This window comes from Xylocopa sonorina, chromosome 15 (assembly GCF_050948175.1).
Source record: "Xylocopa sonorina isolate GNS202 chromosome 15, iyXylSono1_principal, whole genome shotgun sequence".
Lineage (NCBI taxonomy): Eukaryota > Metazoa > Arthropoda > Insecta > Hymenoptera > Apidae > Xylocopa > Xylocopa sonorina.
The window spans coordinates 5,878,167-5,903,769 of record NC_135207.1 but is presented as its reverse complement, the minus strand read 5'-3'; the positions used below and the strand labels follow the sequence as shown (position 1 = coordinate 5,903,769).

At 47.6% G+C, this 25,603-nt stretch overlaps 1 protein-coding gene across 2 annotated transcripts in view; it reads left to right on the top strand.

The window, feature by feature from the left end:
- The window catches only part of Nachralpha1 (nicotinic acetylcholine receptor alpha1), a 130,613-nt gene that overhangs the window by 67,234 nt on the left and 37,776 nt on the right, over nucleotides 1–25,603 (top strand). Inside the window, exons 1-2 of one of the 2 annotated variants that reach the window (XM_076907227.1) lie at nucleotides 932–1,072; nucleotides 20,093–20,137. In XM_076907227.1, the coding sequence (XP_076763342.1) occupies nucleotides 20,111–20,137 (27 nt within the window). In that variant the 5' untranslated portion in view covers nucleotides 932–1,072; nucleotides 20,093–20,110. Of the gene's footprint in view, nucleotides 1–931; nucleotides 1,073–20,092; nucleotides 20,138–25,603 lie in introns of those variants that run through there. The other variant, XM_076907226.1, reaches the window with a different exon arrangement.

Sequence of the window (25,603 nt, the reverse complement as noted above, 5' to 3'; positions counted from 1 at the left end):
AATAAGAAATATATCTGACGGACATGCATATATACATACGCGTGCAACGAGAAACCGAGGTGCATTCGCGAGCGTTCACGAGGATCTGCTCAATATTCCACAGTGTCGCGGTGGCACAGTATATTAAACGACGTAACTCCGGCCATCGGGTCCGTGGAACGCAATCTACATATGTATTTCAAATTCTAAGCTGACGCGTCGAACAACGATCTGCATATGGATCGCGTGCATCGGTATGGGTGCCGCCGCGCAGGGTGCCCTCGCGTCCCGAAATAATTACCCTCGATCCCGCGTCACGGTCGCACGTGTTATCGACGAAGCGTGCAGGTCGTGTAAACAATCGGTCGAAAGAGTCGACGAACAAGGGAACGACAGTCGATCGAAGACCATGAACGAGGATACACGTCGGTGTCTCTCGCAATGGGACGTTTCTCGTGAGTAACTTTCCTCGAGAAATTGCGTTTCGAGTCGGTGCTGTGTTTGATTCTTTACGGAACAACGACACGCGACGCCTCGTTGAAAAGAATTCTGGCTACTGCGCTCGAGTCTTTGATGTTCGTGATCGAACTCGGGTTCCTTGGGAGAACTTGGTGAGGCGTGTCGTTTGAAATTCGAATTTCAATGTTTTCTAACTGGATGCGAGTGTTTCGTCAAGTTGCATTTCGTTAGTTATGAAAAAAGAATCTTTCTAACAACCTGAGTTCCTTAGTTGCGCAATTTTCCATTATTGAATCCCTTAGTTGTCCCTTTCGTGCCCAGTGAAATATCAATTAACATCGTTACGTGGGTTCGAAACAGTAGCCAATTAAATAACGAAAGCAATAGAGAAAAGAAGCAAGTTCTATCCATAGGAATATCTGAAATTCGTAGCAGGGGAAGTTAACAAAAAGAGGCGGAGAAAATTGAAACAGACTTTCCGACGTCCCCGAGTTCATCGATCAACGCGGCCATCATGAGCTCTAAACCCGTCACTAATCGATCAAATCCTGTTCGACGCAGAACTCTGTAATATCGATATTCAGAACGGCACGGGCTCTATCCGGGGCCCAGTGATGGACAGCAATTTTCCCAGGTAAATGCAAAAATGTCGAGTGGCTTGGCGTGTTCGCGCACACTTCCGTCGGCGCTTTCTCCCGCGGAAGAATGCCGTGCCTGGTTAATTTGCTAATGAATTTTAAAAAGCACCCGCGATCGCGCTGCTGGTCTTTCATCATAATAATTTGATTCCACGAAGCTAGTGCGATGCATCCACGGGGTTTGTTTACTCTCGGATATTAACTGGCTTTCGCGATACGAGGGCAAAGGGCTGGGACAGGGTGGCGATGTCGAGGGGTGGCCGCTCGAACCGCGTTGGTCAGTCGGATCGTGCAATCGACTGGAATCGTTCGCTCGTCTGTTCGTCGAGGTTGCTTCGAGCCTCTACAACCGTTCGTTTATGTTTCCTTCGAACCTTTTCTGTTCCGAGGAAACATTTCACCGGTGCTTCTGACAGAACGCTGTTAGCCGAGATGGCGGCAAGAAATCTACCTTGGTCGAAGCATTCTTCTTTATCGAGTTAAAAAGAAAGCCAGTAAACTGGTATTGGTTTATGTTCACTGTATTATTCATCTCTACGTGCTCGTGTTTCTTTAAAAAAATTGTGAAAAGCGATTCGTATGGTAAGAATGGGGACTCGTTTGCCTTGTACGTAACATTGTTTAGCTTCGTTTGAAAGAGTTCTAGTCCACGCGTTTTACAAACTTCGTAAACCAGTCGTACATGGTTTTTCTCATTGGTTAGTTAAGGATAGAACGCGGATTGTTTGAACGTGGAGAAGAACAGCGACGGTGGAGCGCTGAAAAATGATTTGAAAGGGTTCGACGAACCCTCCCAGACGGAAACGGGGATCTCTGGTTTCGTTTAACGGCCGCAGAATCGCGCGACACCATTATCGAGACTGCGGCGCAACAACAGGTGTAAATTCCTTTGTATTAAAGTTAAACGCGGCGATAAACCGCGACGCGAATCACGAAAGTGGAAGTCCGCTTGAAAACGACCGCGGAATAACGTTGATGGCAACAAGATTTTTAACTGCCGCGAGTCTGCGTTCATTCTTTTTTACGCCCCATGAATTTTACGGGCAGAAAAAAGGGGAAGGGACACGAGGACATAGGAACTTCGTTCAAGTCGCTGGAATAGGGGAAACGAAATAGTAATTGTATGATAAGAGACATCAAGTAACATAAAAGAATACCACCTGAATTAATTTTTCACATAATCAACGTCTATGATTATGAAAGGTTTTTGATTAACTCTCGAAAGTTTTGTCGTATTCCTCAGACAATTCTTTTTTCTCGTGAAATAAATTCTCCAATATATACGTAAAATATTGAAACCGTGCTCTGGGCGACAGTTACCAATTTTATTGGTCGAGTGAGAGATTGAAGGCGCGTTTAAAACGTTCGCCAATGTCCCGTTCCTCGTCGCGCAGTTGGCGCGCGATGAAAACGGCGAAAGGGACGATGGGCGGTTGGCCTGTGTGTCGCTCTTTTGTTAAGAATTTTGTTAGCGATCATTTCATAGCGCGTAGCCGCGAAATCACATTTCCCGGGACATCTTCCCGGCGCTTTTACGAGCAATCGTTTTATAGCGTGGCCTCGCCGTTCCCTGGAAATTGTTTTATAGTACGCGCGGCGTGGCCTCCGCGAGGACACCGGTTTTCCACTTAATGTTTTATACACTGCTGCCACGCGCTGGAAACTTTCATCGGATCCGATTTTCTCGCTGTTGAAACCTTGTTTTCCCGTCGTAACGCTGCCTGTAAACCGAGCGACAAATGCGCCGCGTATCCAAGTCGTAAAGCGTTCTCTCATCTTTTCTTTCGTCGTCCCTGCCCATCTCGAACTAATAACATCACGTTTATCCCTCAACCAGGGACCACTCGCCTCTCCGCTATCAGAGTTAACCGCGAATCGTTTCAGAAAACCCTTCTCCAACCCTTAAACGTAACAACGTGAAACGATACTTTAAATATCTGTATCTCTGCTGGTTAAGCGCGTTCTCTATTCTAATCATGCAAAAAACGGGCGTAATAAATAGAGACTGTCGATTCCTCGATCTCAAGAAGCGACACAGAACTCGTAATCCCGAATCGAACGAGTAACAGCAAGCCCAGGGGCAGTTCGTATTATTTATCGCAAGTTCAGCGAACGAGTAGCGCGCCAGTGATACCCGTGCGCCACCCCTTGTCTACTACCCCCAGCGGTTGGTTCTCCATCCCTAACACGCTTCGAGCGTACTGGAAAATTTCCCAGATAGAAATAAAGAGGAAGAGCGCGCGGGGGTTGGTGGCAGTCGCGAACGATAGAACCGCGTCGCGAGTTGAAAAAGGACGAGAAGAATGTCTGTGTACGTCCACGAGAGTAACGGAGAACGAGACAGAAAGAGAGAAAGAGAGAGAGAGAGAGAGAGAGGGGCAGACGTTTCGACGTTACTTTTGTCGGGCGAATATGGAGGCGTATCGATGCGCGAGAGCGTCGCCGCTGCAATCCAACCGAGGGTCATCGAACCGCGACTGCTGCTGCTGCTGCTGCTGCTGCACTCCCAGCTGCAACGACTCCACGGACGGCCAAACGGCGGCAGCTATTGCAGCTGCACGTCGCTTTTACAACTGCGCCCCGCGGTGAAATAATAACGGGCGTGGCGGTCTGGGTGGGCCCCTCGCCCTCGCCAACGGCCGTCTTCGCGTCCTCGCCACCCTCCCTCGCGCACCCTGCGCTTCGCGAATAAATATATTTCCGATTAGAGGCGATAATGGCCTGTTAACTGCGATAACGACGGGCGACGCCGCCAGTGGACGCTGGCGACGCCGACGCGTTATTCGAAAGCGCGCACAACCCTTAAATCAGCGCGAGAGCGGACACCGGCGGGGAGTGGCGCCACGGCCGCGCCCTCTATGCAGACCCGGCCGTTTCGCCAATTTATGGCAACGATCTCTTCCCATCTCTCCTCTCTCCCCCTCTCTCTCTTTCTCTGCTTCTCTCATTATCCGTCTATCTATCTATATCCGTCTACATACACCCCCGTTCAAAAGTACTTGATCGTGAAATAAACGTACGAGGGTAGTTCGGGTATCAATCATGGATTTCTGTTTTGTTCGCTGTTGATGCTTGATCGATATGTCGTTTCGCGTGTTGGAGAGCAATTGTATGCCTCGTGTGAAAGTTTGCGAGGGAGATATATTAATTAAGCGGTCGTAATTGTGATGTTTGATTACGATGAACAGCGTGAATAGGCAGTCGATGGAAATCAAGACTTTGTACGTGCTGTGGATATGTTTTGAAATCTTGTGCAATCTCGTGTGAAATCTTGTAGATTGTCGTAACACGAACTCATTTCAACTTGACGTTTCCTCAGAATGGTACTCTCAACGAGGACCAAAACTTTGTAATTCATAAACATTTTCATTAACCACAGTATCTACGTCTCTTTCGTTACATGTGCGCATCTCTGCTTCTACACGCAGCAATAGTTTACGACCAGCTCGTTTGACGCTGGCCTAATTAAATCGTCGAGGGAAGTTTCAATCGAATGTTTGCGTTTCGATAATCAACGCGGTTCGATCGCTCGCGATATAAGCGAAGAGGTACGCAACAGTACCAGGTCCTGATAATTTAAAACTGATTATCCCCTTCCATTTGCAGCTGGACGTAAGAAGAAAAAGTAGCGATAAAAAAATCGACGAAATCCCAAAGTAAAGAGAAGTTCCTCGCAGGTTTTAGATTCGAGGAATTTACAAGTTTCCTCGCTGCTGAGAGAGGCCGCGTTTCAACGTTTCCCTCTTTAAGTTCGCCACCTACCCAACCCTCGTCTTCTTCGCCCATCCTCGACAACCGTCGACGGACGGACGAAGGGAAGTTACCCGGGCGTGGGAAACTTTTTTCATTTGCATATTCGCACGGCTAACGCTGTCGCCGTCAGCGGTGCAAATTGAAGCCAGGAATCGGCGGCGATCGGTTATTGTTAACCTCGTTATCTGACGGTAATCCGTTCCAGGGATCAGCGATCGATACGTATTTTCCAGCGGCCGTCACGCTCGGTTATTGATACGACCGCCTCTCGCCCTGCCACCCCCGACGCACCCTCGAGCGTCTTCCTCGAAGACTTTCCGAAATGACGCGTCGATCTCCGTGGCTAACCTTTCGACTCCTTGGGATCCGTCCGCCATTTCCACTGCTGCCAGTCTAATCCTCTCATTTCGACGTCGAGATGATTTTTCTGGAATAAGTATTCCGTCTCGTCTCTCGCAGGATATTGGTCATCTCGAGGACTCGTTTGCTATACCGTACGAACGTCGGATCGTGGATAAGTTCGTCAATTTAGATACGCAGAATTTGGTAACCTCGAGAAGGTTCGAGAAGAATTTCTCGATTAACCGCCAGTTAGGAAGTCCGCTCGAAGTTAAAAGCCAGTGGATATCTCGAGGGTAACACGAGGTACCCTCTTTTCCCTTGACCGTTTTAACGAACGGCACACCCATTGCACCCGCTAAGGGCGCATCATTCTTCTTTATTTTCGCCTTGGAGCGCGGGTGCGCGTTCTTTTGTGTGTCGCGAGGGGGTTGCAGAAGGGGGTGGCTAGAGGCTAATGCCGCGACCGGCATCATTCCAGCCGATTTCACGCGGCGAACATCCGCGGTCGAGATGCTAAGCGCCGGCAGTAATTAAAGGCCGGGTTAATTAGTGGCTGCCGCGCTCGTTCGGGCGTATCACGGTCTATATAACGCGCGCGCACGCGCTCGCGCGAACCACCCCTCGACCAGCCCTCCCTCACCGCCATCAAACTTTATCAACACCTCGCGCTTCTTTTTTTCCGCCTTTTGTCCGGCTCCCTTTTTTTCTCCTCCGTTTTGTTTCGGTTCGCCCTCCCCGTTATCGATGCGACGAGGATTCACGAGCTGTTGCGATCGAAAGCGCGACGCAGCGTGCGGCCTCGTTGCAATTTAGCGATGATGGATTATAGGCTCGTGCCCGGCGCGTTTAACACGCGAACGGTTATCCACTGTTCACGCGATGTTCCGACGAGGCCTGAAATATCGTTTGAAAAATCATCCGGATTCCGTTTTTTAATTTAAAACAAAAAAAAAAAGGAAAAATAGAGAGAGAGAGAGAGAGAAAGGGAGGATGGATAAAGGTGGACGGAGGGTTGAAAGTGTAGCGGTGTTAGTTTTAGCAGATGGCAGATCGTTAGAGGATTCTTTTGTGGAAATACCTGGCATGTTCGCGTGGGACAATACGCGGGAGAATGAGGTCAATGACAAGGGTGCTACGGTGGCGTAGCGCGTGCGGTGTTTCGTCAATGTTTCAGCCATCGAGGTTTTTCAGAACCTCGATTCGAGCCGCGACTAATTTACAATATCTTTTAAACATCTCATACTTGCCATCAAGAATCATTTCGAACGTTCATGTACAACTTTTCGCGAGTAGAATATCATCGTCGGTGAAACCAGTCCATCATAAGTCAGACGTCGCGTTGATTCCAATAAACACTCAAGAAAATTGCAATTTTATAATTATTAAATGTAGAGAAGGTATCGGAAAGAGACTGAAAGTGACTAGAAAAGATTCTGCAATCGATAACAGGAGTCTCGCGTCAACTTTCACGTATCACGGACACGTAGAACGAGGTTAAACCATCGCGCGCGAATCTCGTCGTATATTCGCGCCGTGATAAGAGAAATTCGCGAACAAACAGAATCTCTAATTGCGCGCAGGGTGGTACACGACGATTTTCGAGAAGGGTGCGACTCCGTTTGTCGCGTCTGCGACCACGAGACATGTAGCAAGGTTTGCGAGGTGAACACCGACGCGCCCAACACACGGACGGGTGTCGGATACACGTAAAACTCACTCGTAAATGTAGATAGCGTTTGTAGAAGCGATTCGCCTGCTCTGAATTACTTTCCAGTTTGACGCAGCGTTAATTGATAGTGGCTTTAATTACGACACCTTTGGGCGGGCTGCTCGTTTAATAACGGCCTTAGCTCCTAGCCGATCTTCGTCGTCGCGAGATCATTGAGGAATCGTCGCACACGGAACAGCATTAATTTTAATTCCGAGAGGCGAATGAAAATTCCGCGACCGCGTACGCGATTCACGTTAATTCGTCTTCCTCGGCTGTTGTTCGAAATCCAGCGACTGACTCTGCGACCAGTCAAAGGCTAGACGAGCGTAATTTTATCTGAACGCTGGAAGAAATTATTTATAGTAATTTCCTCCAATGTTTTCCTCTTTTCTCATCATTCACACGTTCCATGCGACACACAGCGATCACGAGCCTATTCACATTTCCCTAAATTCGTGTAGAACACACGTGATAGGGTAGAGAAGCGAGAGATACCGAAGGGTTGATCCGAAATCCGTTTCCACCGCGCAGAGGAAACAGAACAGGAAACGATCGGTAACCGAGCGTTACGAGCTGATGGATCTTGTTTAGCCAGAAATATTCCAAGATCCGTAACGATCGTCGGGGCGGAAATTTTCAATTTCGCCGGTGGGAACCGTAGAAAGTGAGAAGAGGAAACAGGAGCAGCGGAGGGTGTACGTCGACGGCGGAGGGTGGCGCGCGGCGACAAATGGCGTTGTTAACGAACCAATAATCCGTATTCGAAATGGATCGACAGGATCGATTGGCTCGTCGATCACTTTGTCGCGCACGCGAAGTCGTTTCCATTTGTGTGACTGTGTGCATACTTGTACTTTCTCTCTCTCTCTCTCTCTCTCTCTCTCTACGTATCTCTTCTCGTTTTATTTGTTTTTTTTTTGGTTTTCTGGACGGCGAGAGCGCGCGATTCCCCGAAGCAATTCGTCGATTTATTTGAAGTAGTCGCTGACAGATGGATACGATATATACGTGTACAGGTATACTGGGAATTGGGAATAAAAGTAGGCTTCCTGATCGGCGAGGAGCGCGGCGGGGCGTCGATTGAATGCCCGTTCATCGTCCGCGGGAAGTGCTTTCCCGATATTTTAAATACCCCCGCGCACCCTGGACCGCTGCTGGCTGGCTTTCACGTCGTCCACCGACTGTTCCCGTTCGCGCGACCCGTCACCCTTGGATTCCGTCCGCTTTAATCGCCTCCAGATTTGTTACGCGCGACAACGTAAGGCCGTTCCGCGTGCCACCGCCCGTAGACGGGGCCGATAAACAGCGGACGTGGAATCGAGTATACGGATTATTGGATCTCCTCCTCTGCCCTCCGCTCTCGCGCGAGATGCCTCGTCACTGGTTGACTTTTATTGCACCCCTTCCAGAGCTGCATCACCGTGCATGCTTGTTCGTTTTTTTAAACCTGCTACCCTACTGCTCGTTACATTTCTCTTACCACGATATTCAGCTCGACGTGGCCAAATGATTGAGTCAAATTTAACGAACGTTATATAGAATTCTATTTCACATGAACGCGGCAAATTTTCATTGCGAAGCGTGTTGCGTTCGATCGTCTGCGAACTAAGCATCCGCAGTTCCGAGTGTGCAGATCGCTGGTCGTCGATCAAAGCTGAGGGGGTGGGTTCGCTCGCGAGGTCTGTCCGGACCACGGCCGATTTTCGCGCGTTACAAACGACCCCCTCGAAACGGATTACGTCTTCGGCGCATTCATCGACGGTGCGAGCACGAAGCTCGGATAATTGGGATAATACACGAGCATCCACAAAGAGAGAGAGAGAGAGAGAGAGAGTGGGGCCATTACTGGCGGAGGAGGCGCGCGGCGCAGGATTCAAACGAGGTAACGAGGGTGGAGCCCCCCGCGGAACTCGGTTAGAGTGCTTCTGTTGCCGCTTAGGGGTTAAAACGGATAACAAAGCGTGGCCAGAGACCACGGGTACCAGACGAGGGGACACGGATCGAACTGGGCCTCGTAAACGACGGACAAACTTACCGATTACGCGAGTTTCGAGGACGCTCGCGAAACTTCGCCTGGTACCAACCCTCCTCTACCAGTGGTCGCTAAATAGATCCTCTTTAAGAGAGGCGGAAGAGAGAGAGAGAGAGAGAGTTGAACGAGGCTCAACCGCGCCGAAGCAAACTAATATATCCTCTTAGAAGCGACTGTGTTCCTTAGACTAATTGGATTTCTGTCCGTTGCCATAAATTTCGCGATAATCCTCGAGCCGACCCGCTCCTCTTACCCATCCCGTTGGAAATTGTGACTGCGATCGTGTCCGACGCTTTTAAGGCTCGATCGAATCATCGTTCTCTCAGCGAGGCGCAGCCAGCTGCGTCAAAGGCTCTCTGTTGGCTGTTCGTCGCGAACAACTCGAATTGAATTTCTCCCGAGTCGGGAATTCGCGGCGCGTTGCTTCGCTGCGGGGTAAGTCTCTTAATTTCGTGATTACGAGTCGCGTGGTTACGGGGAGTATCAAACGGAGAGGGAATTAGTCTATTATTGACGAGAATGTTTGTTACGAACGTGAAAGGGAATTTTGTTACTTGTTCAACTGGGATAGATTGCTTGGTAGATTTTCAAATTGTCTTCGACAATAAGAAATTTCAATGTTATGAATTCGAATGACGAATATGAATTGAAAAACGATGGAAGCGAAGCGTATGTATCCTAATTTCTCCCAAAGTAATTAATCGAAGTTTTAGCGTTCTAATAATTCCAATGATGTATAACGTCAAACGGGACTTAAATTCAGTTGTCGAGGGGGTGATTAATTAACGCTCGCTGGGAGTATTCTTCCGCGAGATTCAATAGTGACAGAGAGGGAGAATCACGGGCGAGCGGTCCGTCTAGACTTGGTATTTGCGCACAGGAAACGGAACGCATCTGCACGTTCGAGTTGAGCGAAGTTACGAACTTCGTCTTAGTCCTAAATGGCTTACGAGACTCGAACGGGGCCGAAGGAAGCATAAGGGAAGCTTAGCCGCAGTTCTCCGTGACTGTTCCATTAATATTATCCTTAATCACTGCGAGATCGGCTCCTCGAGGGTAAGGGGGTGTATCGTAAATCAAATTCCACCGAGTTTTCCAATAACGTTACAGGTATGTCGGGTAGGCGGACAGATTGAACAATAAACATAACGAATAAAACTTTCCTGGTACAACTGTCGTTTACCAGGGAAACTTTCGTTCCCCTCATTCGGAACTTTCAATCGCAGCTACTTGAGGAACTTTCAATTTTATACCGACTCACGCGCCGACTCTTCCACTTTGCCTATGCATGCCGGCATTTTCACCCTCTCTCTCTCGCTAAAAGTAGACATTGCGTATCATAATCCGATGTTCTTAGTTCGAACGATCTTTCATTTACACTTTCATCACCTCAAGTTAAACATTCTTCATTCGCGTAATTACTTTCTTAATTTAAAATGCTTCTTGTCTACAAATTATAGAGAAATTATATCACTCTCACGATTACTAAAGAAAAAAGTGCAGAAAACACATGCAAAAGTTGCGTATGCAATTGTATTGCAATCGTATTTGTCGCGCGATTTCGAATGGAGACGAGAAACGACTAAACCCTCTTTCACTCCTCTACATTATCCACTTCCGACATTTACATACTTCAGAGCAATCGTACGATATTATCGCCAAGTACAACACGCCCCTCTTAATTTACATCCATCGACGTTACAGTGCGACGCGCTCGTGGTAACGAGATTGAAAAAGTTGTAATGGAAAAGTTGGAAAGGAAGTCTACCGATTGAACAGGTCGGTTTTGCAAACGAGAACGCGCGGGCATCGTCGTTGACAACTCGAAAATTGCCTCTCTCTGTGGGCGAGGCACCACTTTTTCGTAGTCGGCCAGGACGCTTTGACGCCGTGGAATTTTCAACCCCCGACGCTGCGACGTCGTTTCAACGGGTGGCTACCAGTAGGATCGGCAGAATCGATTGGTAGCTCATCGACAGTCGTTACCGTGCTAGTTTCGACTGTGACGAGACGACTCGCGACAAGGATTCCTATCTGAGTGCTCTTTCAACTTTTCTGCGAACCTTGCTACTGTGCAGGGTGAAAATCACTTCGTTCGAACCTTGGAGATGCGCTTATTATGGTGGATATTAAAAATCAAAGTGTTACCTTTGCAACCCTCTCGTTATTTCCAACAAAACATGTTAGAAAAATTTTCTGAGAGCAATTATATTTATTTTTCACATAGTACAATTATTTTTAATTAGAGAATATAGTAAAGTGTGTAGTTTCATTGGAAAAAAAGGTATATTATTATTCGTTTTCAATTGTACAACCGTATTGACGCTTGTAATCACGTATTCCGGATTTTTCACGGTCCTTAGGATCTTTCTCGCGAACGTTTCGCGCGTTCTCGATACTCTCGAAGCCCCGTTAACGATACAGATCTCCATAGTGGCCGTCCAGAAAGTAGTTAGAGTTCATTTCCTCTCTTTACACCGGCCTCTTTGTTCCGCAGGTGGAGGTTTAATTGGATTTGCCGTCTCGGAGCTTCTTCTGTTTCGCCGAATGAAATTTTACCCCCGCTAGAAGGAGCCAGCCACTGCACTTTAAATCGATTTACCGATTCCATCGGTCGATTCGCCAGCGGAAAATTACCGACTTCTTTGCGCGCGCGTCTGCGTGTCCGCGGCGACCATTTTAACAACCCCCTCCGTCCGATCTTCCTGCGATTCTTTCGAACTGTTTCCAAGTCTAATTCGAACGCCATCCTGCGATTAGTGCCGCGAAGGAAATTGCACTTTGCTGGCAATATCATCAGCAATTTCCAATGGTAATTGCTTCTTTCATATTGCAACATTCGTAGAATGTGTTTCGTTTTTTTTTTCAGTAGTCGAGGTCTATGATTACACGCACCTCACTCTTTCACTGATGTGGTCGTAAAAGATTGATTATGGATAGTTTTTTTTTTCTTACAAAAGCATTACTATTTAATTGCAATGTCTATTGTTTCTAATTCTTTTACTTCTAATACACTTTTCTCTCATTTTCATCCCTTAAGAAGTTAAAGATATTAAGTTCGCAATAGTTTCTCGAGTATACTCGGACTTAGATTCAATAAAAAGGTATTCAATCCCAAGAGCATACTTGCCATTCTCCCCTACGATGCAAATGGGTTAATCAAGAATGCCGTGATCCGAGAAAATCGTGGGACTCTAATCGCAGTCGCGCGAAACTGGCGAAAAACCAGCGGTAAGATCTCGAGTGGAAAATCGACGAAGAGGAAGCCAGAAGTCCCAAGTCACTGGGATCGCGAATCGATATTTCCCGGGGCGAATCCACTTAACGAACTCACCCCTCAAAGAGTCGTTAGCGTAGCCCCCGGTCCGACATTTCACGGGGCCAGGAATAAAAATAATCTCCCATTACCATTCGTCGTTACCGTCTCGAACGTGTTTCGTGACTCTCCAGCGAAGGTTGATCCTGGAATCTCTGTTCCCCGTCGAAACACCCTTCGTATCTGGCCATCGTTGATCGATCCCACCCCCTCGTTTGTCTTTCTCGCTCTCTCACCCTCGTTTCTCGCTACGAGCTTTCTATCCTCGAGAACTCGTCGTCTTCGATCGCGACTAAATCAGAGCTGGTCGCAGGAGCGGCAGGAAGCCTGGAACTAAAAGCGAAAGAGGGACGAAAGTAGGGGAGTGGCGCGAAATGAGGAGGAGGGCGTCAAAGGATCGGACTGATTCTGTGGCCGAATGCAATTAAAACTTTTCCTACTTGGCCACCGGTTAATTTGTCTTTGTTGGCCGGGCCCGGTGCCGGAAGCACCTCGCTTTTGTCACTGTGGCCTTCCGGTCCCCGCCCCGGCAAGATGCCCCACGGTACGCGCGAACGACGCTCTTTTTCATCGCGCGCCCGGGTAATTGTTGGCTTTTCGGCACTGTTCGATCCGCCAAAGGTATCCTGGGGCTTCTTTTGCGAGGATCGTTCGGTTTTTGCTTGTTTGCCTGTAAATCGTCGCCGTTAAAGAATGTTCGCACCGAGTTCTGCTTCTTTTTTCTTGTCCGTCGTCGTTACCGCGAGTGTCTATCGCGTTCAACGATGGATCACGTGTAATAAATGTAGAACCACGTAGACGCATGCCAGCTTCTTGCGTCTTTCCAAGGAAGCATCTTGAAGCGATCGATATTTAAAGAAAAATCGACACTGTATTCGGCGAACTTTTCCCTTAAGTCAGGCAAGCATCCACAGGTTTGCGAATGTTTACCGAAGCCACAGCAGAATACTGCGCCAATAGTCAGAGCAGCGTAGGGAAACGCCTGGAGCGCCGGTTTCGGTACGGTGAAAAGTCGAATAAACAAGGAGGCTGAATACGGGCCATGGCAAAGGAAATAAGAGGGAAAGAGGCATAAATCAACGGCCTGCCTCGAAGTAGGTTACGAATGAACCGCGGCGAAATGAAAAGCGGACCGAGCCAGCGTCTGAACCGCGTATTCGGATGCTGTGTGTGTGTATTTAATAAAAAAAAAAGAAAAAGAAGGAAGTAAGAGAGAGAGAGAGAGAGAGAGAGAGAGAGAGAGGAAGGGAAAGGACACGGTTGCGGAGAGAAGTGAAGCAACGCGTTAGGTGGTTAATTGGGGGTGAGCAATTAAGTGTCAGGAGGGCCGCTCTCGCGGATGACATATTTCCGGTGATATTTACGCGGTGGAAATCTCCGGTATACGCGAGGAGGAGCCGTTCCACTGTCGCCACCGCGATTCAACCGAGTGCAATAGAAGTTTCTCCGCGCGAGATAAGTTTCCCCGACGCGGCACATTTTTCCTTCTCTGGAGTGTGCCGGGAATAGGGACGCTCGAGAATTTCCGTTCCCGGTTTTACGCCCGCCTGGAATCGCGTGTATACCAGAAATTAACCTTGAAAGGGCTAATCTTTGGGTTAACCAATTGACCAACGCTCTTTTGCGTCGGCTAACAAACGTATGATCGCATTTTATTTAAACATTGCCTCCAGCTTGACTCCCTGAGTTGCTCTGGTGAAAAACTGGTGCAAGTTGGATGTGTTTTTCGGTTTCTGAATGTGATGAATTAATGAATTTCCACGCAAACAATTAACATTGAGAGCGAATTTTTTTATCGGACAGAGAATGGGAGAAGATTATTTTCCCATCTCGAAATAAATTCCCGGATGGCGAGTCCTGAATATGCGAACGAGGAGACGTCCGCGTTGGAAGAGGCTGAAAGGAGGGCCGAACAAAAAGCAGCTTCGCGCCAGCTGGCCAGCATTTTTTATCACCGGTCTGGGACTCGTTCTTGTCGGCTAGACGTTCAAAAATCGCTTAGCCCCGGCAGATAGGCGGTCGATAAGGAAAACCGCGGTCTGATATGCGACGGAACTTCCGTTCTTCCTCGTGTTACCTTAAAAGATCGGTTCTCGTCCCTCCTCGGGCGTCATTTCGAGCCACGTTTTCTCGCGATTCGATAAGAACGAGGGTTTCATTCGAGACGTGAAGAAAAAGAGTTAATTTTTCTGAGAGTCTTGAGATAACACTTTTAGAAAAAAAAAATAATTACAAACGTTGTCTCGTATTATTCAAACATATCGACTCGATTTTATGTCATCTGAGAGAGATTTGGAAACAAAATGTCTCTTTTGAATCATCAGCGACTAAAGTCTGGTTAGAAAGACTAAAAATAATCGAGTCACCGCGCATCTGCAATTTGAGGAGAAAATTGCAACCGCGTTTGGGGTGGTTCGGTAGCCCAGTAGGGTAGTTAAGGGTTTAATAAAGATCGAGCCGGTGTTCGAGGCATGCCACGGTTTTTGTTCATATTCATCTTCTCTTAATCTCCAGACAACAGCCAGGGAACGTCCTCTGCGGTCTCCTCTCTCGGAATGGCCTTTTTTATCATTCTACGTGTAATAACACAGGGGAAACTCGTTTATGCCTGGTCCTGGGAGTTCCTCCGCGATCGTTCGGAAAATATTCGCCCCATTACGAAGATACTTTGATCGCTCTGACATGCTGCTACCATGTTCCCTCCTGTTTGATTAACTTTAGCAAAACTTGAGTTAATATTTCCCTCGAAAATTCTCGTTTGTCATCCCCACGCTGTCTGTTCTCTGCGCAGATTAGGAAACAATCGTTGTAGACACTGCACAGTGGAATCTCGACTTCAAGTGGTGAATAATTAAAGAAAATTGTTACATTTCTTAAGGATAGTACCATTTTTTTTTTTTTTTTGTTTTAAATAAAATTAAAATTCTCTCGCATCGCCATTGTATTCGCGACAGAGAAGCAAAGAAAAGCCAGCACGAATAGCCAGAAATAAGAATTCAAGTCCTTCCTTCTTGATTCCCAGGGAAATTTCAGTTTTCGCAGAGAAGAGCACTCGAAACGATCGATTGGCCGTGTCCCGCGTGCCATTTTAAGCAGGGAAGTGGTGTCGATGAAATTCCTCGCGACAAATTGCCACAAGAGTCCCTGGTAGGTTTCCACGTCGGCTGAGCATCAAGGATGGCTGCCACCCCCGCGTTCTTCCTCGCCTCTCTTCTTTTATCTAGCGCGAGCGCTCCTATCTCCTCCCTTTTTCCCCGTCTGTTACGCGATTCGTATCACGATTCCCGTTTTCGAGACAGGCCGACGTGCCTCGCTAACGTTACGAGGAATTCTCATACCGTCCTTGCAGACGGCGATCCGTGGGTGGGGCGAGGAAAAGCGGCGGACCCCACGTTCCCTCGGATAAGGCTCGATTTGTCAAAGGGCCGCGAGACACCCCTTCGAATGTAAATAAATCCATGTCCAATTTCGTGCTCTCGAGCCATCCGCCGCTTTCCACGCTTCGTGCCTCCTTCGAATGCCTCTTACCACCGTTCAACAGTCACCGACTTTACTTTATTACACGCTTCCGCTGAGAGACGCTACTGGAATGACACATTCAACCCTGACTATTTTTCTTCTTTTTCAAAACTGGATTACATACAACTTTTAATTCAATAAATTCGGGGATACCTCGGAGAGTATACTTCGAGGCAACCTCTTCTAGGATTCGTCTCGAAGATTCTCGTTCGCCCCTCGTTCGTGGATCGAGCCCAGCCAGAACACGGATTCCACCGTTCGATCGTGGCGTGTTTCTTCTCTCTCCCCTTAAATCGACTGAGACTTTCATCCCCGTGTATCGCGGCAGGAGGATAGCACATCCGGGAGCGTCGCCACGCCCCTCTTGAATATTTCTACCCGGTGACCGAGTCCTCCGCGGCGTGGTATGCATTATGCACGTCCCGGTGCATAATTCCTGTCCTCGGGCAGGAAAGAAGTTGAGGCGTCCCGGCCGGTTGAAAATTTCCCACGGTCCCTGCGAGGTAAGGATCCTGGGAAGATGGCTCCTTCCAGGGCCGCTTCTCTCCGCCACGTTGACTGCAGGCTTCCTCAAAATTTCTCCGAGGTGTCGTTAAACGTACGTACGGAATTCCCCGCACGCGTGCCTCCGCCGCGATCTGAATGCGCGACGTAAAACGTGGCAAATGGATAGGCAACGATACGGGGGTGGAACGACGTCGAGGAGGGGGAGAAAAGGAGGCAGCTGACTCGAGTCGATACGATAGATAAAGGAAACGGAAGGTGAGGAAACGCGGTTAAGTGGGAGCTGAAGGCGTGTAAAAGCGGCCTCGCACTTGTGGTTTACGGGGGTTGTGTACGGCCACGCGAAAAATCAACGATCGACAAGCTTCGAGGAGAATTCGAGGCGTGAAAACGAGGAAGCTTGATCTCGCGTCGAATTCAGTCGAGTAATCTGTGTTTAACTAGTGCGGTGCTTGTACGTTTGAAGTGGAGGACGCCAAGCTAAGCTAATCTGGAATCACATTCGTAATATGTAATATAGTTAAATAAAAAAAATCCACGAAGACGATTGTTACAGCGCGCAATGAAATAATCGTCCGTGAAAACCACGAGCGCGAGACCGCTCGAAGTTCTCGAGCAACACCGTCGAAAGTAAGAGCAGAAATTACGCGCGACAGAAGGAGAAATAAACGGGCGTGGAAGTAAAAGATACGGTGTGTAACGGGCGGAAAGTGGATCGTAATGGGCAGGGTGCGAGGAGCTCGAGAAAACACGGCTCCCTCGTATTCTTTCCATTCGTTCCTCTGCGAGAGGTATCTCGATGCTGGCGGACCCCTCTCTGTTTTCTTTCGACGTCCAATTTCCATAACATTAGACTGCTTACACGTAAACCGGGCGCCAGCGTGTTTTCCCAAGCGGCGCTTCCGTTTAGGATCGTCACGCAATGAACGGGATCTCGCGAGGAACGCTCGTTTACACGAGCAGACTTTTTTTAGCGGCGACGAGCCGCGTCTGTGTGCGCGGCGTGCAACTCGCGCCATATCGCGTCGTCTTGCTGGGCTGGCGGGCGTCGTTCGAGGGATTATGCGACCCTTCCGAGACGGTCGAACCGTGGACGGTGTGCAATTCAGAGAAACTACCCTGGTGCTTTCTTATATTGCGTTCGAAATGAGGCTACAAACGTGGCCATCGAGCGCCCAGAAGTGAAAGGAACGATGCGTGGAAGTAGCACGACACGCGTGTGTGGTCAGACGTACCCTGTGTTCCACGCGATGCTGTTTAAACCGTGGACTTTCTTGAGTAAATTTTAGTTTTCTTCTCTTTCTCTCATTGCTTTCGACGTTATGTCTCTGTTGCGCGTTTCTTGGCATTCGTACCGAACAATTTTAGCGACCGCAAATGGACTGTCGCGCGTAGTTTAGACTGTAACAAAAGTTTGGTTAGTTGGTTGAAACTAACTTGCCCTGGCCGCGACGCGAGTATTCAAGTCCCATATACATCCGCGTAAATATCCGCGGGATTTCTTAAAATTTTCAAGCACCGCTCGAGATAAACCGCTCGCATGGCTGCGCGGTGAATTTATTTACGTTGCATAATTGCGGCACGCAGGCAGCGCCCGTTTGGAATAACAATTTCCAGGATAATTCCGAGCCGGGAACGCTCGTGCAATAAAATTGTATTTGCGCGGCGATAATAATAATCGCTGCTTGTAACTGCTGTTCGACGTCGTCTCTGTTTGCGTGCGATCATTAATTAAACTTTAGGCGCGCGATTGGCTCTGTAGTTAAATTAATCGCTCAACGTGCTCCTCCGTCTTCGTTGGTTCAAATCATTTCAGATATCACCGAGGGAAACGCGAGTTTCAATCGTAAGATAATTACGATTACGTTTATCGAGCAACTGAAAATCGAATACAGTTGATCACGCGAGATATAAAATCGCAGCGACCATATTGCAATTCCTACATAGCAGTTACAATTCTCGCAATGCGAACGTATCTCTCTTTTCTCACACAGACCAGTGCCATCGTGAGTGGAATTAAAATATACCTACGACACGAGATGGTTTTATTAACGTGTCTTGATAAAACAGCATTAAACGCTTCAAGAGTGACGCGTCCGTTTAGCAGCGTTTCGGGGTTAAAAGAAGCCGCGGAAAGTTGAGTCCCGTGGGAACCCGTCGCGGGGCGTCGCGAACGCTTCCCTCGCCGACCGAATTATCGCGCGGCGAGACGTTGTTCCAGGGAGACAAAAGCGACCGGATCACCGTGTGTAATTGCGGCGATGGCGGCAGTCTCTTCTAATCCGCGCGACAATGTCCCTAGTTGGGGGCCATAATTCTCGCCTCTTTGTGAAAACAGTCGTAAGTTTCGTCCCCGCGACGGCTTATCTCCGCCCCCGCCGCCTATTTCCCCCGTTGTATTGCAGTTTTTCCGGTGGAACGGGGGGCAACCCGTGGCGGAGGACAGGAAGCGGCGGGATCCACGCCGGTAAATCCTTCGAGCCGCGCCGCGTCTTCGCGCTAAACCCTCTCGCGTCCTTTTGCGAAAGAAACGGCGAACGTTTGTCGAAAATGGAGATCTAATTGTCGGATCAAAGGATTTCCAGCCGCGAATTTTTTAACGCTGGTCGTTCCATCGGGAGGAAGATCGAGGGATGATTCCACCCCCTCTATCTTGGAGAATTATTGCGGTCTTCGACCTTGTTCTCTAGAAGAAATTCATCTTGTTCTATCCCTTTTGGCGTTGATCGTTGAAGGAGTGGCTTAATAACGTTGATAGGTACTTTATTGCGATTGGCTTTATTTAAATGAAATATTAATACTAGGAGAGATTGAGTCAGCGATAAATCGCGAGTGTACAAATTTATATTTTTGGCTAGTGAGTGGTATAAATACTGTGACTACCTTTTCTATATATAATTTTGTATTCGAGAGAATGATTCTTTTTAATTAAATTTAATTAATCGCGATGATACGTAAATAGACGGATAATAATAAACAATAATAATAATAGCGAAGCTCTTCTGGGTAGAAATTGAAATAATTTCAGTTCCTCTCGCTTTGTATCGTTCGAAACGAGACTCGTCTAGTGCCATATTTAAAAACCAGACTTGCGTTAATCACGCATGGGATACGTTCCCTCGTAGTATAGAGAGTACGTGGAAATTGCCGCTACTTGGAGCACTCTGATCCTCATGAAAATGAACAAATAAAGAGAAAAGAGAAGAAATCGCAACTACGTGCTCGATTCCCATTGTGCGATCAGTGGCGCTGTTAAATCGAGTCCATTTAACACGAAACAATGCTACCATTGATCAACCGGTTCGCTTTGGAGTTCGCTGAACTCCGATATCCTAATACTTCGCGGTATCGTCGAGTTGATCGTATTAATGATTGAACAGTGGCCGTATACGTGGTTACGATCGACAGAGGGAACTCCAGAATTGTCATCTGACACAAACCAATGATATATTCAAGGTTTCTTCGTTCTGACATCGAAACTAACAGAATTATCAAAGTGACTAGTTTATCATTTTTTTTTTTAACGAGGATTCTCTTTGCAATGGCATCAAAAATTGGAGTCTCTTTGTCGATCGCGATTATAAAAGCTCCGCGAGAGGCATCGATGCCTGCGTCTTATCGTTGACAAGCCGTGCTTGCGTACATACTGGAGGTAAGATGATTTGTTGGGTCTCTCGATGGCCAAGGGGCTCGATCCCCTTTCTTTCCTCCCCCGGCTGTCGTTTCAGTATCTTCAGAACCCAATAAATCCGTCCTTCAGTAACTAGAAACTCTCGAGACTATACGAGTGCCTTCTGGAAATCCGATCTTCACTCTGTTCTCTCTGCTTTCTTTTCCAGAACCTGAAGAACCAGATCATGACGACGAACGTTTGGGTGGAACAAGTGAGTACCGCGATACTACTTTATTGCGCCTTACAGTTCGTTTAAAAGAGAACGGAGAACACAGTTCGAATCTACTGTCGCTTAAACGGATATCGTTTCGCGTTCAACCGACAACTTAGTTTCGAGTCGATTCGATTCTGAAAGTATGAGATTAAAATTGACCGCGTTTGGTTCCAATAGAAATATACGGATAATAATATTAGCGACAGTAGGAAGTTGGAGACGAATCAATTGTCGCGTTTCTGTTTCCGCGTAGAATTAGAAAAATTAAGCGATTTCTTTAGATTATTCGTTGGCGAGGTAATCCACGTTCTGCTGTATTCATCGATCAAATTTCACCGCGATCAGTCTGTCAAGATGTTGAAATACACGTGGCTGTGCACGGTACGGAATTTCCATTTCTCTACGTGGTCGTCGCCACGCACAGAGACTCACGATTCGGTGGAACGATAACCAGAAGCCTCGAAGGAGGTCCCAGAACCTTACGCTTTCGGAATCCACTAGCGTCGAATTGTTCCTGCTGGAAAACGATCGTCGAAGAGTCGAGGAAACGCGATTTCCACTCCTGTTACGATGGCCGATGCGGTGGAACAGGGTAAAAAGAGGGAAATGCAGGGGGTACGAGGGCGGGGCGCCAGTAGCTCTTTGACCTCTGATATTCTCCGCTTTCTGCGAGGTTTGGAATTTCAAAGCAGACGAATTTCATTCCCCGTCTGTTGACGACGAGATACGAATCGCGGGACGATAGTTGATCCTTATTGACATACCACTCTTCCTCGCGAGCCACCCCTCTTTAGGCCTCCACGTTCCATCGAGTTCTTCGCCAGCGAGACACTTTTCTTCTTATCCGTTTCCGCTTTCTTCTTCTGCTTCTGCTTTCTCTCACTCCCAACGCCTCGATTCGCTTCGCGAGTTCAGCGAGCCTCGATGCTGTTTCTCGAGACACGCTAAGTAGTATCATCGTGCACTTACAATGGAAACAGCTGAAAGTGTATGTTTAGCATTCTTCAAAAATTTCTTAATTTCAGTACTATTCTTTATGAAGTGTCCAAGTGATCGATCGTTAAAGAAATGTATATCTTTAACACAAGTAGAGGTAAAAATTCAAGTAGCTATTCTGAGATATAAAAAGCCAGTTAAATGAAAACTGAGGTGGTGCTGCATTCGAAATGGTGACGTCCCTCGTGCAGTCCATTTAAACTCCACTTAAAACCCATACACACTCGTCTTACAAATGAAAAACCGTGTCAATACTCCAAATAATTAATTCGCGAACGCCTCGCTTGGCCAGCAATTAGCGTCCCCGAAATCTGTACGCCAGACCCCCGGAGTTTCGCGGAATCATCCCGAAATGGTAACCGAAATTCGTGTATCTGGTAAACTAGCAACTTACCGACCGTCGTAAGCCTCCTTAAGCCTAAGTCTTCGCCGCAAGTTTCAATTTCAATCCCATCTGGAGCAAGAAGCTGATCCTCGTGTTCCAGAGCAAGGATCGTAATTGAAACCGCGTCTGGTGTCGGCGATCTCGTTCGCCGCCGCGAGAGGGTGCGAGAGGCGGTCGCAGGGGTGGAGATTTTTTAGGCGAGCAACTGGCTGCCAGCCTGTTGGTTTTTCGTCTATTCTTCAGCCTTGGCTCGGACCACGAGTCGTTTGTCCGCGTCAATAGACCTCGCGCCCCTTTTTCGCGCGTCTGGCCGACGGGGTGGAGAACACGTCGAGTGGAGAACCGTGCCCGTCGGCCAAGATCGTCTGCCAACCGAAGTGGCTGTCCTTTATCAGCCGCGAGGAATTGTTCGCCATCGTGGCAAAGGAAGACGAGCATTTCTCTGGCTTCTGACGGATGCTCAGCGGTGGTGTTCGACCACGTAGTCGTGTATTGACGATGATAAAACGAAAGAGAGTCGAAAATGTAACGTTGCCGTGTAATTAACGCGCGTATCGTTATGGATGTTGTACATTCGCGAGGAGATTCGAAAATTATTACTCCAGGGCCACCAATGCGATCAAAATAACGAATTTACAGTTTATCGTGGAAATTTTATGAATAGCCAAGGGTGGTCCATTTTCGAGATAATTACGAGGAATATTTTGGATTGTAGCGACTAATTGGACGGATTTTGTATAAATGGTACCACCATGGAAGCTTCAACCCCTTTGATCTTTTTGTTTCGCACCGCTGTGGCTATGTTGATATCGGTTGGATGATTTTTATGCGTACATATTTCTCGATGTACTCTAACGAGAAGCCTGTGTCTTTAATATTTGAGAAGCAGTTACTTCCGGTCGCGAGAGAAGCGCTCGATTGGAATTCACTGGACATCCGCGAAATATCGGGGTTGTAACGCAAAGTGGAAAGTCCTGTTCCATCGAGGACGCCCTTTCCCGCGAGCACATCGCGGTTCTTATGAAAATCGGCTTCTGATACACTTGGCCAACTTCGTGTTCGATTTTATCAAGGTCGTTGAATCTTGACCCCACCCCATTTCCGTTGCGAAAGTCTCGCGATCAAATAGGTGGCTGCGTCGCGAAAATTCACCCTCGATGATATTTAAATTGGACTGCCAAGTCGAGATGCCTTTCGTTTCTTGGTCCCAGTCGTAGCTCGTTTACGTTTTTCTCGAAATGATAAATCGAACGAACGATCCGAGGGCGAAACGAGAGGAACAGAAACGTTTTCGCTCGCTCGAGAAATTCCTCTCGATCCTCCCTCTGTTCGTTTTGCGTCTGCTCGCGAAACGACTGCGAAATTTAATAATACCAGCCGTCGGGATAATCAAGTTTTCACGCTTTCGGCTTATGAAGCGGTTGTTTAATAATTAGAACGTTGGAACGGACAGCTTTTACTGAAATTGTATAACGAGGACTCGTTATTTTTCTGCCTTTCACACCGGCGCTGGCTCTCGATGTAACCGTGAAACAGCCTCGATGCTCGTCCCCCCTTTGGTCAGCTCGCGAAATGATTGCTTAACTATTTCAAAGGATATTAAAGCGACTGAACGACGCGGCCAGCGTTGTTCCGCGATTCATTTAAGGTCGTTCGTTTAACGTCGCGCGAGGGTGAAAGTAGCGGAGGAAGTGCGAAAGAGCGAAAATTGATACCGATTTCAAGCGGAGGCGGGCAGTTCCATTATTCCCTCTCTCGAGTAACAACGCCAGGATTTGAACCAGGTACGGAATGAAAGTAGGTGCCGCGGCAACCGAAGTCGCATAATTTCCTCGTTCAGGGGATGTTTAAAGGCAATCTCGGATAATCTCGTTTCCGATGGTCCGTTCTCCTACGAAAACTAATGTCACTCCCGCTGGCAGCCCTCCAGTTCCTCAACGAAAACATTATACCCTGGGACTCCCATCGATCGATCAAACTTAAAACCCCGTTAATCCATCGTTCGAGTCACGGTTTCTTAGCCTTGGTCGCGCGATATTTTCACGTCTTGCTTGTATGAAGGTTTCACGAGCTCCTTACCCTTATTGGTCCAATGTAAGTTGCATTATTCAAGCTTCAAAAGCTTCTTTACAGTCTAACTCAATTTTCTAAAAAGTTCAATTACCAACATTCCATCTATGAATTATTAAATTCGATACTTGTTCGCGAGAATATTCTCTAAATGAATTTCAATATTTCCGAATAGAGAATAAATCATTTTTACGAGTGTGCTCGCTGTTTTGTTTATCCCGTTCGGAGGTAACGAGAATGGATCCGAGTTAATCCGAGCTGTTATCTGTCAGGTGCAGTTTTGCGAACGCGTCGAGCGACACCGGGTGTGCAGCTCGAAACGCGGGGGGGATGGAAGAATGGAAAGGTGGAACGAAAGGGTCATCGACTCGCGGGGTGCGTTCAGGCAAATGTAATGCAACAGGCGAGACGCGAGGCGCGATGAAAACGGCAACGGGGCCGTGTTGTCGCTGCCTTTTATTCCCGCGAATCCGTCGAACATCCGCCGATCGCGGGGAACGCTCGCGAGTCCGCTGCGGAAACACGGAAATTTTCAGATATCCGCGAGCTTAAAGGGTTACACGCCGTAAATCGATATTCCACTTGGGGGTCGATGCCTTTCCGATATAACGCGGCTGCGTTCAGCTGGGACGATAAGACTGTTGGGGGTTTCGGTTAGGTTCCAGCAGAAATGCAACCCCCGCCCCTTGTGCTATCGATTCTCGTTTACGCTCGTCATAGTACGAGAACTGCTTTGTAGCGGATGAAAGTATCCTTAGAGTATTTGTCCAGCCGATATTTTTCGTCTCGTCCTATTCGTCACTCTGTAAGTCTCTCGCACATTGATAGTCCCTATTAACCCTTTGCACAAGGATGAAGGGGTTGATACAGGCAGTTATTTTGTTTCTAATAATCGTATATGTAAAATAACAAATTTCTTGCATTTTTTTTTTGCTTTTCAATTTGTAAATGCTTTTAAGAACGTCGAGCAATTTCGTTTTTTACCCTCAAGAGGCAAGGGTGGATAAAATACGACCACGTCGTGTCTTATGAACGATATCCGTTTCAGGAGCTAACAAGCAGCATTTATCAAGCGGCTTCGAAAGCCGTAACCAAAGAAGTTTTTTCGCCGCGGTGACGACGAGCATCGCCCTTAAATTGGCATCGTTTTTTACCGCTCCCCGAGTCGCTAGCGATTTTTAAAGCCTCCGCAAGCGTCCCCTCTTGTATCGCCGCGCCTCGCGACACGCAATTTATCATCGAACCGCGAGGAGCGGGGAATTTTTGTGGATCGCGAACGATTCCGCGAGTTCCTGTTGATCTACTCGTCTCGCCTCGATGGAAACGGTCGAAAGTTATGACACCGTTTGATTAAGCAGCGTGTGTTTAATATTAGAGGTACCAAAGCTGTCAAAGTGACGGGTTCATGACTATCTGAGAAGATTCCACGTTTACGTAAGTTCGTTTCGGTTATCGAAAAATTCCTCCTCGACTCCCAGCGACATATTACCTTATATCAAGTTAATCTCATTTACATAGAATAAAGTCTCTGTTAAAAATAGTAGCGAAAAGAAAAATCTGATTACTCTGATGACAAAACGAAATTCGGGGGCTAAATTCTCGCATGTGAATTATTCTGAAAGGAATAAATTGGAGGAACGAAAGGTATAGGTAAATTAATTGTCAGGAGGATAGACACGTATTGGTCAGACAGACGGAAGCAGAAAATCGCTCGAGTAAACGAAACAGACGCTTGCAAAATTCACAGCACACCACGTCAGAATCCTGCACGATTTTAGTCCCCACGAATGTAATCGAGCCGTTGAAACCTCGCTACAGTTTAACGTGCGTGGTGCAGATAAATCATAAGTCGGACGTGGATCGAAGACTCGATTGCATCGCTCGATCTTCCACTTTCGCGAGTCGCTGGGAAGAAAAGAGATCGTTTGAAAGAGAGGAACGATGGCCAGTGAAACGACGTAGCTTGCCGAGGAAATTTCGGTCGTTCCGTTTAATGAGTACACCGCGTTGCA